Raw genomic sequence first — 16,814 nt, 5'->3', positions numbered from 1 at the left:
AGGCAGACACTTCCTGTGCAGTACTGAGGGAGTGCTGCACTGTCGGAGGGGTAGTAGTGAGGGAGTGCTGCACTGTTGGAGGGGCAGTACTGAGGGAGTGCTGCACTGTCGGAGGGGCAGTACTGAGGGTGCACTGCACTGCACTGTCGGAGGGGCAGTACTGAGGGATCGCCGCACTGTCGGAGGGGCAGTACTGAGGGAGCGCCGCACTGTCGGAGGGGCAGTACTAAGGGATCGCCGCACTGTCGGAGGGGCAGTACTGAGGGAGTGCCGCACTGTTGGAGAGGCAGTACTGAGGGATCGCCGCACTGTCGGAGGGGCAGTACTGAGAGAGTGACGCACTGTCGGAGGGGCAGTACTGAGGGATCGCCGCACTGTCGGAGGGGCAGTACTGAGGGAGTGACGCACTGTCGGAGGGGCAGTACTGAGGGATCGCCGCACTGCGCTGTTGGAGGGGCAGTACTGTTTGTGGGAGCTTGTGTACTATTTGACTGCCACGTTTCCTGCATTGCAACAGTGACTGCTGCCAGGATAATTTAATTGGTTGGAAAGCGCTTTGGGACATCCTGAGGTCACGAGGTGTGATATAAATGCAATTTGTTAATTTTAGGGTGGGAGCAGATGCCGGTGGGTCAATGCAGCGACCATTGCTGTAATACATAAATCAGGGTGGAGCACGCAGAAACCAAGCGCAGGAAGCGGAAGGAGCGTGCGGCAAACCAGTTCCACCCACCCCTTCCCTCAACCACTGTCTGTCCCACCTGTGGCTCTCATATTGGACTGTTCAGTCACTTCAGGAGTGGAAGCAAGTCTTCCTCGATTCCAAGGGACTGCCTATGATGATGAATACATAAATGAATTAGTTGGAAATGGCAGGCCTGTTAGAGAGCAGTGAGCGTTCCTTACTCCCAGACTCCACCATCTACCCTTTCTCCCCAAGCCATGTCCCTGGGGAATTCCCTCCCTGTTGCAATGACTCACCATCAATGTTTAAGGACTTCCACCCTCCATAAACTTTAGGTCATCCGAAACTCTGCTGCCCCGTGTCCTAACTCGCACCGAGTCCCGCTCACCATCATCCCCTGTGCTCACTGCCCCGTGTCCCGCTCACCCATCACTCCCTGTGCTCGCTACCCCATGTCCTAACTTGCACCCAGTCCCGCTCACCCATCACCCTCTGTGCTCGCTACCCCATGTCCTAACTCATACCCAGTCCCGCTCACCCATCACCCTCTGTGCTCGCTGCCCCGTGTCCTAACTCACACCAAGTCCCACTCACCCATCACCCCCTGTGCTCGCTGCCCCGTGTCCTAACTCACACCAAGTCCCGCTCACCCATCACCCCCTGTGCTGGTAGACCTACATTGGCTCTCAGTCTGGCAACGTCTCAATTTTAAAATCCTCATCCTTGTTTTCAAATCCCTGCATGACCTCGCCCCTCCCTATCTCTATAACCTCTTCCAGCCCTACAACACTCCCAGATCTCTGCGTTCCTCCAATTCTGGCCTCCTGAGCATCCCTGATTATAATCGCTCCACCATGCCTCCAGTTGCCTGGCCCCAAGCTCTGGAACTCCCTCCCTGAACCTCTCCGTCTCTCTCTCCTCCTTTCAGACACTCTGTAAAAGCCTCCCTTTTGTACCAAGCTTGTGGTCACCTGTCCGAATATCTCATTATGTTGCTGAGTCCGATAGTTGCTCCTCTGAAGGGCCTTGGGACATTTTACTACGTTAAAAATACAAGTTGAATGAAACAATTGGATCAATCAGGACTCAGCAGGAGGACATGTGGTTGGGATGGCGGATTTCCGGGTTGCGGAGAGAGGCGGAGCCATTGCCCACGAGTCTGTCGGAGAACGGATAGACCTCTTCCCGTAGCTTGGTGATGAAGCAAGGCATCTGCTTCTTGCCCCCAAATGTCTTTCCTCTGGACTCAAAGTTCCAGGCAACCAGGGCGTTAACACGGGTCATGATACGCAGCAGCTCCCAGTGCCTCTGGTCCCCGGACAACAGCTTACACAGACTCTGGAGGAACACTGAGCCACCAGGACTCAGGAAGGCACTGTGATCTGTGAACACAGAGCAATATATCTCAGCCTGATCCCTTGCAGGCACATACAACTAACCACAAAAAAACTCAGCAAGCTGTGAGTGAAACCGTGTGTGTGTGTCTCTCTCCTTTTCCACCACTCCCTCTGCTTAATTCTGCATCTGTTTCTTTGCAGTATCTCAGTTCCTCCCCTCTGCCTCTGATCCCTTCTCCCTCTCTGCTCTCCCTCCCTCCCACCCACTCAATCTCCCCCTCTTTCCCACTCAATAGTGGGTGCAGGTATAGCAGGCAGTTAAGAAGGCAAATGGCATGTTGGTCTTCATAGTGAGAGGATTTGAGTATAGGAGCAGGGAGGTCTTGCTGCAGTTGTACAGAGCCTTGGTGAGGCCACACCTTGAATATTGTGTACAGTTTTGGTCTCCTAATCTGAGGAAGGATATTCTTGCTATTGAGGGAGTGCAGCGAAGGTTCACCAGACTGATTCCCGGGATGGCAGGACTGACATCTGAAGAAAGACTGGATCGACTGGGCTTATATTCACTGGAATTTAGAAGAATGAGAGGGGAGCTCATAGAAGCATATAAAATTCTGACGGAATTGGACAGGTTAGATGCAGGAAGAATGTTCCCAATGTTGGGGAAGTCCAGAACCAGGGGTCACAGTCTAAGGATAAGGGGTAAGCCATATAGGACTGAGATGAGGAGAAACTTCTTCACCCAGAGAATTGTGAACCTGTGGAATTCCCTACCATAGAAACATAGAAAATAGGTGCAGGAGCAGGCCATTCAGCCCTTCTAGCCTGCACCGCCATTCAATGAGTTCATGGCTGAACATGAAACTTCAGTATCCCCTTCCTGCTTTCTCGCCATAACCCTTGATCCCCCGAGTAGTAAGGACTTCATCTAACTCTCTTTTGAATATATTTAGTGAATTGGCCTCAACTACTTTCTGTGGTAGAGAATTCCACAGGTTCACCACTCTCTGGGTGAAGAAGTTTCTCCTCATCTCGGTCCTAAATGGCTTACCCCTTATCCTCAGACTGTGACCCCTGGTTCTGGACTTCCCCAACATTGGGAACATTCTTCCTGCATCTAACCTGTCTAAACCCGTCAGAATTTTAAACGTTTCTATGAGGTCCCCTCTCATTCTTCTGAACTCCAGTGAATACAAGCCCAGTTGATCCAGTCTTTCTTGATAGGTCAGTCCCGCCATCCCGGGAATCAGTCTGGTGAATCTTCGCTGCACTCCCTCAATAGCAAGAATGTCCTTCCTCAAGTTAGGAGACCAAAACTGTACACAATACTCCAGGTGTGGCCTCACCAAGGCCCTGTACAACTGTAGCAACACCTCCCTGCCCCTCTATTCAAATCCCCTCGCTATGAAGGCCAACATGCCATAGAAAGTTGTTGAGGCCAGTTCGTTAGATATATTCAAAAGATGTGGCTCTTACGGCTAAAGGGATCAGGGGTATGGAGAGAAGGCAGGAGTGGGGTACTGAAGTTGCATGATCAGCCATGATCATATTGAATGGTGGTGCAGGCTCGAAGGGCCTACTTCTGTACCTATTTTCTTTGTTTCAATCGCCCCCTCTCTCCTACTCAATCTCCCTCTCTCTCTCCCACTCAATCTCCCTCTCTCTCTTCCTCCACTCTCCCTCCATCTCCCCTTCTGCTCTCCCCCTCCCCCCTCATTCTCTCCCTCTGCCCTTTCCCTCCCCGCTTCTCTCCCTCTCCTCCCATCTCTCAGTCTCAATGTTGAGTTGCCTGATCTTGTCCAGAGGTGCAGCATGTTCTGTGATACGTACCAGGGCTGGTGCAGAAATGGACGGCTGTGTCTTCAGGCACTGCCTCGTAATGTGAGAAGGAGTCCTGCGGAGAGCAACGGCTGTCTATTTCAGTCACGGCGTCAGTTTGCAGATACACACCGCCGTCAGTCTCTGACCCTCTGCAGGCCTGAGAGAAATCAAAGCAACTACAGTCAGAGCAATTCCAGCAGGCAATGGGGCCACGGGGTATGGGGTCATGGCGTATTGGGGTACCATGACACCCAGGTCTCGTTGCACCTCCCCTTTTCCTAATCTGTCACCATTCAGATAATATTCTACCACCTTGTTTTTGCCACCAAAGTGGATAACCTTACATTTATCCACATTATACTGCATCTGCCATGCATTTGCCCACTCACCTAACCTGTCCAAGTCACCCTGCAGCCTTTAGCGTCCTCCTCACAGCTCTCACTGCCACCCAGCTTAGTGTCATCTGCAAACTGGGAGCTATTGCATTCAATTCCTTCATCTAAATCATTAATGTATATTGTAAATAGCTGGGGTCCCAGCACTGAACCTTGCGATACCCTACTAGTCACTGCCTGTCATTCTGAAAATGACCCGTTTATTCCTACTCTTTGCTTCCTGTCCGCCAACCAGTTCTCTATCCTCGTCAATACATTACCCCCAATACCATGTGCTTTAATTTTGCACACTAATCTCTTGTGTGGGACCTTGTCAAAAGCCTTTTGAAAGTCCAAATACACCACATCCACTGGTTCTCCCTTGTCCACTCTACTGGTTACATCCTCAAAAAATTCTAGAAGATTTGTCAAGCATGATTTCATAAATCCATGCTGATTTGGACTGATCCTGTCACTGCTTTCCAAATGCGCTGCTATTACATCCTTAATCATTGTTTCCAACATTTTCCCCACTTCCGATGTCAGACTAACCGGTCTATAATTCCCCGTTTTCTCTCCCTCCTTTTTTAAAAAGTGGTGTTACATTAGCTACCCTCCAATCCATTGGAACTGATCCAGAGTCGATAGAATGTTGGAAAATGACCACCAATGCATCCACTATTTCTAGGGCCACTTCCTTAAGTACTCTGGGATGCAAACTATCAGGCCCTGGAAATTTATTGGCCTTCAATCCCATCAATTTCCCTAACACACTTTCCTGACTAATAAGGATTTCCTTCAGTTCCTCCTTCTCACTAGATCCTCTGTCCCCTAGTATTTCCTGAAGGTTATTTGTGTCTTCCTTCGTGAAGACAGAACCAAAGTATTTGTTCAATTGGTCTGCCATTTCTTTGTTCTCCAGTATAAATTCACCTGATTTGTCTTCACCAATCTTTTTCTCTTCACACATCTATAGAAGCTTTTGCAGTCAGTTTTTATGTTCCCTGCAAGCTTACTCTCATACTCTATTTTCCCCCTCCTAATTAAACCCTTTGTCCTTCTCTGCTGAATTCTAAATTTCTCCCAGTCCTCAGGTTTGCTGCTTTTTCTGGCCAATTTATATGCCTCTTCCTTGGATTTAGCACTCCGTAATTTCCCTTGTTAGCCACAGTTGAGCCACCTTCCCCGTTTTATTTTTTACACATGGCCTAATTTGATGATCCCTCTAACATATCATCCCTCCTCACCGTAATAATAGTTTCTTTAATCAATACCGCACCCTCCCCCCCGCCCCCCCCTCCCGTTTTTACACCCCTCTCTGTCTTGTCTAAAAATCCTATAACCAGGAATATTGATCTGCCAAACCTGCCCCTCTTTCAGCCATGTTTCTGTAATGGCTATAATGTCATACTCCCAAGTATCTACCTGTGCTCTTAGCTCATCCCCCTTATTCGCTATACTCCTTGCATTAACTATACACCACTTAGCAAAGGAAGACATCCTTAATTACTACACACTAACCCTTGTTTCCTCTGTCTTACAGATTTGCTTTCTAAATTCTTGCTTTCCAATTTCTGCTTTACTTCCTTCCCTATTGAATTTGTTCTCAGATTTCCATCCCCCTGCCAAGCTAATTTAAACCCTCCCCAACAGCACTAGCAAAACTCCCCGCGAGGATATTGGTTCCGGCGCTGTTGAGGTTTGTACAGGTCCCATCTCCCCAGAAGTAGTCCTAATGCCTCAAGAATTTAAAGCCCTCCCTCCTACACCAACTCTCCAGCCATGCGTTCATCCTCTCTATCCTTCTATTCTTGTAATCATTAGTGCGTGGCACCGGTAGTAACCCGGAGATTACTACTTTTGAGGTCCTGCCCATTAATTTTCTTCCTAGTTCCCTAAATTCGGCCTGTAGGACCTCAACCCTCTTTCTATGTATGTCATACGGGGTAAATCGGTCACAGATATTGGGGTACGGGACAGATCGGATACAGATATTGGGGTACGGGGCAGATCGGCCACATATATTGGGGTACGGGGCAGATCGGCCACAGATATTGGGGTACGGGACAGATTGGTCACAGATATTGGGGTATGGGGCAGATCGGCCACATATATTGGGGTACGGGGCAAATCAGACACGGATATTGGGGTACGGGACATATCGACCACATATATTGGGGTACGGGGCAGATCAGACACGGATACTGGGGTACGGGGCAGATCGGACACATATATTGGGGTACGGGGCAGATCAGACACGGATACTGGGGTACGGGACAGATCTGCCACAGATATTGGGGTACGGGGCAGATCGGACTCAGATATTGGGGTACGGGACAGATCGGCCACAGATATCGGGGTGCGGGGCAGATCGGCCACAGATATTGGGGTATGGGACAGATCGGTCACAGATATTGGGGTGCGGGGCAGATCGGTCACAGATATTGGGGTACGGGGCAGATCAGACACGGATATTGGGGTACAGGGTAGATCAGACACGGATATTCGGGTACAGGACAGATCGGCCACAGATTTAGTTGTTTGATTTATTCTTCCCCCATTCCTTTTCCTCAGTGTAAACACACATACCTGAATAAAGAAGATCTTTGGTTTCCCTGCCAGTGTTGGACAGGTCTGCGCTGTGAACATGGAGTAAATGTCTCTCAGGTCCACAGGACAACCATCTGCTCCGTAAATCACTCCTTCTTCACCATGGCTGGAGATAATGGAGATGAAGCAGGACCCGTGAGTCCGACGGCTCTCTGTGAGGAAAATTATCATTGAGCCATGATCCCAGAAACAGCAGAGACCCCAACCTCACCTCCAGGCCTGAACGCAGAACCCATTCCCACTAATCCCACTCTCCCCCTCACTCCCCGTACCCTATAATATCCCGCCCAGTCTAACCCCACTCTCCCCTACTCTTTAATATCCCACCCAGTCTAACCCCACTCTCCCCATTCCCTTTACTAGTCCATGCAGTCTAATCCCACTCTCCCATTCTTCTAAACTTTAGGGAATATAGGCCTCGTCTACTCAATCTCTCCTGATACGGCAATCTCCTCATCCCAGGAACCAGTCTAGTGAACCTTCATTGCACTCCCTCTAAGGCAAGTATGTCTTACCTTAAGTAAAGAGACCCGAACTGTACACAGTACTCCAGGTGTGGCCTCACCAATGCCCTGTATAATTGCAGCAAGACTTATTTACTCTTATACTCTAATCCCTTTGTAACAAAAGCTAACATACCATTTGCTTTCCTATTTGCTTGCAACTGCATGTTAACTTTCTGTGATTCATGTACAAGGACACCCAGGTCCCTTTGAATGCAGACATTTCCTAGTCTCTTACCATTCAAAAAATATTGTTTATTGTTTTTCCTACCACAGTGGACAACTTCATGCACTAGGACAGCCCCACATTGTATTCCATTTGCCATGATCTTAACCACTCAGTCAACCTGTCTCTTTCTCTCTGCAGCCTCTTTGCGTCTTCCTCAGTTTACTTTCCCACCTAACTTTGTAACATCAGTAAACTAGGATACATTACACTCAGTCTCTTCATCTAAGTCATTAATACAGATTGTAAATAGCTGAGGCCCCAGCACTGATCCCTGCAGTATCCCGCTAGTTACAGCCTGCCAACCCGAAAAGGTCCTGTTTATTCCTACTTTGTTTTCTGTCCATTAACCAATCCTCAATCCATGCTAATATGTTACCCAATCCCATGAGTCCTAATTTTGTGTACTAAGCTCTTGTGTGGCACCTTATCGAATGCTTTTCGAAAATCCACTGGTTCCCCCATATCCATCCACGCGTTATATCTTCCAAAATTCATCACAGCTTTGTCAAACATGATTTCCCTTTCATAAAACTTCGTTGACTCGGCCCAATCATTTTACCATTTTCTAAGTGCCCTGTTACCATGTCCCTAGTAATAGATTCTAACATTTTGCTTACTACTGATGTCAGGCTAACTGGCCTGCTTTTTCTCCTCTTCCTTTCTTAAATAGCGGGTTCTGTTTGCTACTTTCCAATCCTTGTAATTCCACTCTCACCACACCCTTTAATATCCCACCCAGTCTAATCCCACCCAGTCTATCCCTCACTCCCCATACCCTTTAATATCCCACCCAGTCTAATCCCTCACTCCCCACACCCTTTAATATCCCACCCAGTCTAATCCCTCACTCCCCACACCCTTTAATATCCCACCCAGTCTAATCCCTCACTCCCCATACCCTTTAATATCCCACCCAGTCTAATCCCTCACTCCCCACACCCTTTAATATCCCACCCAGTCTAATCCCTCACTCCCCACACCCTTTAATATCCCACCCAGTCTAATCCCTCACTCCCCGCACCCTTTAATATCCCACCCAGTCTAATCCCACTCTCCCCCCTTTAATATCCCACCCAGTCTAATCCCTCACTCCCCATACCTTTTAATATCCCACCCAGTCTAATTCCTCACTCCCCGCACCCTTTAATATCCCACCCAGTCTAATCCCACTCTCCCCCCTTTAATATCCCACCCAGTCTAATCCCACTCTCCCCACACCCTTTAATATCCCACCCAGTCTAATCCCTCACTCCCCATACCCTTTACTATCCCACCCAGTCTAATCCCACTCTCCCCACACCCTTTAATATCCCACCCAGTCTAATCCCACTCTCCCCACATCCTTTAATATCCCACCCAGTCTAATCCCACTCCCTTTGTCACATACCTTTCCTGTACTCCTGCAGGATCTCTTTTCCTGTGTAATTGTTCCAAAACGTCACCATGAACCCCAATTTTGACAGCACCTCGTGGAGTTTCCGAATGTCGCTTGAAGCTCCCACCCTGTTGTTGAAGTTTGAGGTAGGGTAGAATTTCTGCACTGTAATGATCAGCACTCTCGGCTTGAGGCAGCTCTCTGAACCGGTCGAGTAATCTGTCATTTTAGCAACTAACAGAATACCAAACAGTTCTGATAATCTAGATCTTGCCTGTTTAAGCAGGTGCGGTTCATAGTCACTGGTTCTGCCCAGTGAGCAGCCCCACCCTTCATTACAATTTAAAGGGACACTGCTGTCATCAGGATAAGGTTTGGCCGAACGCATTATTCCTGGAGTTTGGGCACAGAGAAGGAGCGGACATTATTTCTGTTCCAGTGGAATCGGGAGAATGTGATAGAGACACGTTTGAACAAATGTCGCAACACGTGTCAGTAATGGATCCACCTTGTCAAGCCCTCTCATTATCTTGTGTGTTTCGATAAGATCACCTCTCATTCTTCTGATCGACTGGGCTTGTATTCACTGGAGTTTAGAGGGATGAGAGGGAAACTATTGTGTTCCTAACACAGATGAGACTGCACACAGGGAGGTTAAAGTAACAGTGACCTCAGCCTTTATTAAGACACTCCAGAGTGAGGAACAGGCCTTCGGGGCCGGCTTATATACAGTGTTCCCAAAGGATGCTGGGATCCCTTGGGACTTCAGGGGATGCGCTCCCTGGTGGCGGAAGATGGGAGTGCATGCTTTACAGATACACAACAGAAACATATAAAATTCTGACGGGACTGGACGGGTTAAATGCAGGAGGAGTGTTCCCGATGTTGTGGAAGTCCAGAACCAGGGGATATAGTCTAAGAAAAAGGGATAGGCCATTTGGGACTGAGATGAGGAGAAACTTCTTCAGAGTTGTTAACCTGTGGAATTCCCTATCGCAGAGAGTTGTTGATGCCAGTTCACTGGATATATTCAAGAAGGAGTTGGATGTGGACCTTGCGGCTGAAGGGATCGGGGGGTATGGGGAGAAAGCAGGAAAGAGGTGCTGAGGTGAATGATCAGCTATAATCATATTGAATGGTGGTTCAGGCTCGAAGGGCCGAATGGCCTACTCCTGCACCTATTTTCTACGTTTCTATGAACTCCAATGTGTATAGGCCCAATCTACTCAACCTATCTTCATAAGTCAACCCCCCCCAATCAACCTAGTGAACCTCCTCTGAACAGCCTCCAATGCAAGTATATCCTTCCTTAAATACAGAGACCAAAACTGAACGCAGTACTCCAGATATGGCCTCATCAATACCCTGTACAGTTGTAGCAGGACTTCTCCGCTTTTATACTCTATCCCCCTTGCAATAAAGGCCAACATTCCATTTGCCTTCCTGATCACTTGCTGTACCTACATACTAACTGTTTGTGTTTCATGCACAAGGACCCCCAGGTCCCTCTGTACTGCAACACTTTGCAAACTTTTCTCCATTTAAATTGTAATTTGCATTTCTACTTTTTCTGCCAAAATGAGTAGCCTCACATTATACTGCATCTGCCAGATATTTGCCCACTCACTGAGCCTGTCTATATCCCACTGTAGATTGTTTGTGCCCTCCTCACAATTTGCTTTCCCACCCATCTTTGTATCATCAGCAAACTTCATTAATATAGATTGTAAATAGTTGAGGACCCAGCACCGATCCCTGCTTTCTGTCTGCCTCCTTTTTTAAATAGGGGTGTTACATTTGTTGATTATCACCAATGCATCCACTATCTCTGCAGCCACTTACTTTAAGACCCTAGGATGTAAGCCATCAGGTCCACGGGACTTGTCCACCTTTAGTCCCATTATTTTACCGAGTACTACTTCATTAGTGATAGTGATTAGTGTTCCTCCCTCCCTATAGCCCTTTGATTATCCACTATTGGGATGTTTTTAGTGTCTTTTACCTGAAGACCAATACAAAATATTTGTTCAAAGTCTCTGCCATTTCCCTGTTTTCTATTATTAATTCCCCAGTCTCATCCTCCATGGGACCAACATTTACTTTAGGCACCCATTTCCTTTTTATCTGTTTTTATTTAAGTCATGCTGTTCATGGGAAATGCAGGTGATAGCGATACACCTTTCACTTTCCATTCACGTCACCCGCCTGTTTCGGCGGCGCCTGCTGTCTCTCCGGTCTGATCCATGAGTCACGTGACAATGGCATGACTAACATGGCCTTGAAGTCACCATGGCAACAGTCCAAGTCTCACTCACTTAAAGAGAAAGAAACGTGGAGGGGCAAATCTGCCCCAACATCATCTATATCATTGAGCAGATTGGGCCTGTACTCTGTGGAGTTTAGAAGAATGAGGTGATCCCATTGAAACACACAAGATTCTGAGGGGATTGACAGGGTAGATGCTGAGAGGATGTTTCCCCCGGGCTGGAGAGTCTAGAACCAGGGATCAGTCTCAGGATAAGGGGTCGGCCATTTAGGACTGATATGAGGAGGAATTTCTTCACTCAGAGGGTGGTGAATCTCTAGAATTCTCTGCCCCAGAGGGCTGTGGAGGCTCAGTCGTTGAATATATTCAGGGTTGAGATCGATAGATTTTTGGACTCGAGGGGAATCAAGGGATATGGGGATTGGGCTGGAAAGTGGAGTTGAGGTCGAAGATCAGCCATGATCTTACTCAATGGCGGAGCAGGCTCGAGAGGCCCATGACCGACATCCGCTCCTATTTCTTATGTTCAATATCATCAATATACTTCTGTATGTTTAAATAGAATCTGGAGAGAGTGAACCGAGGATGCATTTGCCAGTGTGGCCCTGTGCCCTTGCGTTCTATTCAGGATTGACCTTGAAACAACTGATGTCCTCTCACCTGTCTCCTTCCAAGGTCAAGGATTTCCACCCTTCCCTCGCACCTCTGCTGACTGACCCTGCGGGCTTGCCTCCCGTGTCCATCGTTGCATCGAGTCGAGGGCCTGCAGGCTCCCCGTGTCCCTCGGTGCTGCACCAGCTCCAGCCTAGCAGTGCCACGGGCAACAGGACCGTGTCAATGGCACCCACACTCCAAAAACCAATAAGCAGCAAGTCATTGGGCAGGCTGAGAGGGGGAACAACAATGGAAAGGCTTCCATTTCTACAGCCCCTTTCACCGCGCCCGAAAGTGCTTTACAGACAGCAAAGTACTTTTTAAAGTTTGGTCACTGTTATCACGCAGGAAATGTGGCAACTTCTGCACAGCAAGCTCCCACAAACAACAATATGACACCGGGGAGAACTTCTCCGCTCTTCTTCAAAATAGTGGCCGTGCTGGCAACAGTGCGGCATTCCCTCAGTACTGCCCCTTCAACAGTGCGTCACTCCCTCAGTACTGCCCCTCCGACAGTGCGTCGCTCCCTCAGTACTGGCCCTCCGACAGTGCGGCGCTCCCTCAGTACTGCCCCTCCGACAGTGCGGCATTCCCTCAGTACTGCCCTGACAGTGCGGTGCTCCCTCAGTACTGCCCCTCTGACAGTGCAGCGCTCCCTCAGTACTGCTCCTCCGACAGTGCGGCATTCCCTCAGTACTGCCCCTCCGACAGTGCGGCGCTCCCTCAGTACTGCCCCTCCGACAGTGCGGCTCTCCCTCAGTACTGCCCCTCCGACAGTGCGGCGCTCCCTCAGTACTGCCCCTCCGACAGTACTGCCCCTCCCTCAGTACTGCCCCTCCGACAGTGCGGCGCTCCCTCAGTACTGCCCCTCCGACCATGCGGCGCTCCCTCAGTACTGCCCCTCCGATAGTCCAACAGAGGCGAGAATGCTACCTACTGAGCCACGGCTGACATTTTAAAAGTGTTTAAAAGGAAAATATATTTATTGGCAACCGATCACCTGTGGAGTTGTGCACAGGGAGCTCAGTCTCCAGGTGAAACAGGGCTCAGAAGTCGGGTGATAATTGGACCAGGGCCAGTCCCTATTTACGTTATTTAAAATTGATCGATTATTTATATCTATAAAGCAAAACTTACAGCAATTTGGGAAGCAGAGTGCTGTTGGTATCTCGAGCAAGGCTCCACAGCGCCATCGCTGGCACGTGACTGTAATGACAGTGTGACACATTTACATACGCAGCTCCCATTATAGATATGGACATGGGAATTTGCAATGGAAAAATGTGTGACTAAACCATAACACGAAGTAAAGGTTTGTGGACAGGAAGTGTGTGCAGGCAGAAGATGTTTTAATATAGTATCGGTATTTTTCAAGGCAAGGGGAGTAATCGGAGCAGAACACAGCTGCCCCATGGTTTACCTTGCCAGAGTTAGGGTTAGCAGCTGGACAAACATTCAGATTCCTCACACCCTGGCCCAGTGACGCAGCTGTAATACTGGAAAGAACTTGTATTTATATAGTGCCTCAGGACGTCCCAAAGCGCCTGACAACCAGTGAAGTACTTTTGACGTGTCCTTGGCCAGAAACACCTGAAGTCAGACTTCGGAGCGTGAATCAGCTGGAGATCCGGGAAATGGCGGCGATTGCCGGGGTAATAGCCACTTTGCTCAGGTACAATGTACCAGCTGGCAAATGGCAACGCCTCAGTCTGCAATCCACAGTGGCAGCTGTTGCATAACCTGAACTCGCCGCTCTAGGCTAATCCACCTTGTGCAATCTCTCTGCATCACTGATCTAAAATTTACTGAAGGATTAATTAGTCACCATCACAATGTTTAACTATTTGAATTCACAGCACAAGAACATAATTAGGAGCAGGAGTCGGCCATATGGCCCTTGAGCCTGCTCCGCCATTCAATATTATGGCTAATCTTTAACCTCAACACTTTCCCGTCCGATCCCCATATCCCTTGATTCCCCGAGTGCCCAAAAATCTATCGATTATAGTCAACGATTCAGCATTCACAACCCTCTGAGTAAAAACATTCCTCAGCTCAGCCCTAAATGGCTAACCCCTTATCCCGAGACTATTGTTCCCCATTTCTTGCCTCCCCAGCCAGGGGGAAACAACCTCTCAGCATCCACCCTGTCAATTCCCCCTCAGTCCGATATGTTTCTTCTGAACCAGAGAATCAGCCCAACCTCTAATCCCAGGAATCACCCTTCGTTGCATCACCTCCAAGGCATGTATATCCTTCCTCAGATAAGGAGACAGTATGCAAAGTCCCCCAGTTTGGGCTGACTCATTGTCCTGTTGCATTTATTGCCCAAGGTAGCGGTGAGCCTGCGCCGTGAACTGCTGCTATGAGGGAGGGAATGTCAGGACTGTGACCCAACGACGACGAAGGAACGGCAATATATGTCCCAAGTCGGGAGGTGATGATGTCCTTGTCCTTCTAAGAACAAACTTGCATTTCTCTAGCGTCTTTCATGACCTCAGGATGTCGCAAAGCGCCTTGCCCCAAGTTGAAGTGGAGTCACTGTTATACTGTAGGGAACACACCAGACAATTTGCACACAGCAATGTGGTAATGACCAGATAATCTAGGTGGAGGAGGTCACAGATGCTGCAGAAGAAGCCTATGCAAGTATGGATAGTACACTCTGCAGTCAGTGGTTTATGCTGGCCTCAGTGGAAGTTCTTTACGCAGCATTGGAGCCGAAGGTCACGGTGGGCATGATGCCAGGTGCTGTGTGGGTCTGTGGCCAGTGAGGAATCTCAGTGCCAGCTGTTGATGGATGCTCCTGGACGCCTGGTGATGGGAACACACACATCTCTCTAGCTCTCACTGCCTGAGTGGCTGCAGAGGCTCCACACCCTATTCAATGAGCAATGGCATTGGTCCAGACACAGGATAGTGCTCACACATTTTACAGCTGTGGGGAGTTCCTGCCACCTGCTTCCCACAGCAAGGGGTTCAATACAATGTTTGGTGACTAACCCGTAACAAACCCCTTGGAGGTAGACCAGTGACGGGCAAGTCACCATCTGAACAAGGAAAACAACTCCAGTGCATGATTGCTAATGGACCCAACCAGCCCGGCTCACGAATGGCACGGGGAGAGGATAACACCGGTCACTGGATCCTGCACATTCAGCCCCAGGTAACCCCACCCTCCACAACGAGCGAACCAGAACTCTGCAGGCATGGGCTCGTCAGCAGCTAGAATCGGAGACTGAAACCCGACTATGGGCTTCCTCCCACCACAAAATAAAACTGTAGAAAACAATGAGTCAACACTTCAGGCTATGTAGAGGCCTTGGTGATCGCAGAACTTTTGGCTCCATCTCTACAGAACAGAGAGAATCTACAAACTTATCCTTGGGACAGGTAGTGAGCTGAGAGGCGTACCCACCAGCAGCAAGCAATCCCTAAAGGGCAGCCTTCAGTTGGGACCCCAATCGATAACGAACCACAACTTCCTCACCACGACACCAAACTGCTGCAAGCATTTGCATCTCGAGAAAGGCCAAGTCAAATAAATGCCAACCTTTTCCTCTGATGTCAAAATGGGCCAAATGGGAGAACTCTGCTGGTAATTTGTTCCTTCTGCTGGGATCCTATTCCAGTGTGAAAGTGTGCACACTCTAGATTCTGGATGAAATGTGGTTACATTGCCAGTGTGAACCTTCTCTTCACAGTTGAGCTCAAGAGTGGGGTCCGGAATCTGGATAACAGGGTGGGCCAACCCCAAGTTGCCCTAGCTCAAGAGAAGCTTCAACCAGGCCTTCAGGGAGCTGGCGTTTGTCCCTCACAGGCCAGAACACTCAGTTACCGCCGCAGGGAGCTGGGTGACGTGTGCGGTTCCCATCTTGTGAACACCGCCCATGGGACAAGCCTCCCCTTCCTGTGGCCATGAGATAAACCTGTGAGTGGTGGATGACCCACAGCCTGGTCACGGGGCGAGCACCAATGTCGGGCTGATCGCGCACGGATGAGCAACAATGTCATTCCTCATCTCGACAATAAATCCGGTAACAAAAGGACACAACACGCACTCAAGGTTTTAAAAACGGTGAAGAATTTTTATATTGTAAATATTGTGACATCCTGACAGAAAGGGGACAAGGGTGTAAAGCTGGGGAGGGCACAGGATCTATTCCCACAGGCCTCAATCTAGGGGGAGAAATGGAAAGGGGATTTGAAACCGAAGGCTCAGCGAATGATCCCACTGGCCAGGCCCAACAATCAGTCGCCTGCGATGCCACGTGTTACGCGGGGAGAGGAAGCGGCAACAGACTCGCCTGGACTGGGATAAGGCCCAGACCATCCCAACATCCCCTAGCTCAAAGTGGGGAGAGAGAGAGAGAGAGAGCAGGTCCTGCTGAGGACGATGCTAAAATATGGATGGTTACACAAATATACACATCAATCTCAGTTCCCCATCCTGAATATGGTGCACAGAACCAGTGCGGGAATCACACGCGCGGCACATATCGGCAAACTTGCAGGTTGAAGTCACTTGGTATGTGTTTTCGGCTTTTAATAAGATTAGGAAAGCAAGGGTTCAAGCGGGTCACAATATACGATCTGGTGCTAGCTCACTGTATTCTATCAGCAACTCCTTCGCTCAACCTCTGGGGCCGAGACCCCTCCTCACTTCTCCTTCTTCTCCGTCACTGCGTTGTTCTGAGGGGGGAAAGAAAAACCTTTAGATTAACCGAACTCACCAGGCCGCCTGCTCCACACAGAGTCCTCCCCAACGCCACCGCCACCACCCCCCGCCGCATAGACACCCTCTCCCCTCCGTCGGATCTCCCAATCTCATGATAACCACTCCCTCCACCCATCCCCCGCCCCGACAGACCCCCACCTCCCACCTTAAAGGGAACATAACCTCGGCAGAGACCCTCACCCCCGCCGATTGTAGTGCCCCACATGCGTGCATGTGTGTCGC

At 49.2% G+C, this 16,814-nt stretch overlaps 2 protein-coding genes across 2 annotated transcripts in view; both read right to left on the bottom strand.

The window, feature by feature from the left end:
* Positions 1–1,211: 1,211 nt before the first annotated feature.
* Positions 1,212–9,713, bottom strand: LOC139242503 (caspase-3-like). The gene is made up of 4 exons (XM_070870389.1): positions 8,947–9,713; positions 6,807–6,979; positions 3,853–4,000; positions 1,212–2,067 (listed from the first exon to the last, which is right to left on the bottom strand). The coding sequence occupies exons 1-4, from the start codon at positions 9,320–9,322 to the stop codon at positions 1,772–1,774; spliced, it is 993 nt and encodes a 330-aa protein (XP_070726490.1). The 5' UTR covers positions 9,323–9,713; the 3' UTR covers positions 1,212–1,771.
* A 6,202-nt stretch (positions 9,714–15,915) lies between these two features.
* Positions 15,916–16,814, bottom strand: part of LOC139242502 (cell division cycle and apoptosis regulator protein 1-like) — a 30,873-nt gene continuing 29,974 nt past the window's right edge. The window contains exon 18 of the mRNA XM_070870388.1: positions 15,916–16,546. Coding sequence (XP_070726489.1) covers positions 16,514–16,546 — 33 coding nt within the window. The 3' untranslated portion in view covers positions 15,916–16,513. The remainder of the gene's footprint in view (positions 16,547–16,814) is intronic.

The sequence above is a fragment of the Pristiophorus japonicus genome, unplaced genomic scaffold (genome assembly GCF_044704955.1).
Source record: "Pristiophorus japonicus isolate sPriJap1 unplaced genomic scaffold, sPriJap1.hap1 HAP1_SCAFFOLD_1359, whole genome shotgun sequence".
Taxonomy (NCBI): domain Eukaryota; kingdom Metazoa; phylum Chordata; class Chondrichthyes; family Pristiophoridae; genus Pristiophorus; species Pristiophorus japonicus.
Note: the sequence above shows the minus strand (reverse complement) of the source record. Positions and strands in the feature narration are given on the sequence as shown.

Bases quoted from the DNA above. Each gene is read 5' to 3' on its own strand.
- LOC139242503 (XM_070870389.1), bottom strand. From the start codon at position 9,322: ATGCGTTCGGCCAAACCTTATCCTGATGACAGCAGTGTCCCTTTAAAT. The intron at 6,980-8,946 runs GTATGTGACAAA...TTTTCCTCACAG, and splicing joins CCTGCAGGAGTACAGGAAAG to AGAGCCGTCGGACTCACGGG. The intron at 4,001-6,806 runs GTATGTGTGTTT...GATTTCTCTCAG, and splicing joins CAAAGATCTTCTTTATTCAG to GCCTGCAGAGGGTCAGAGAC.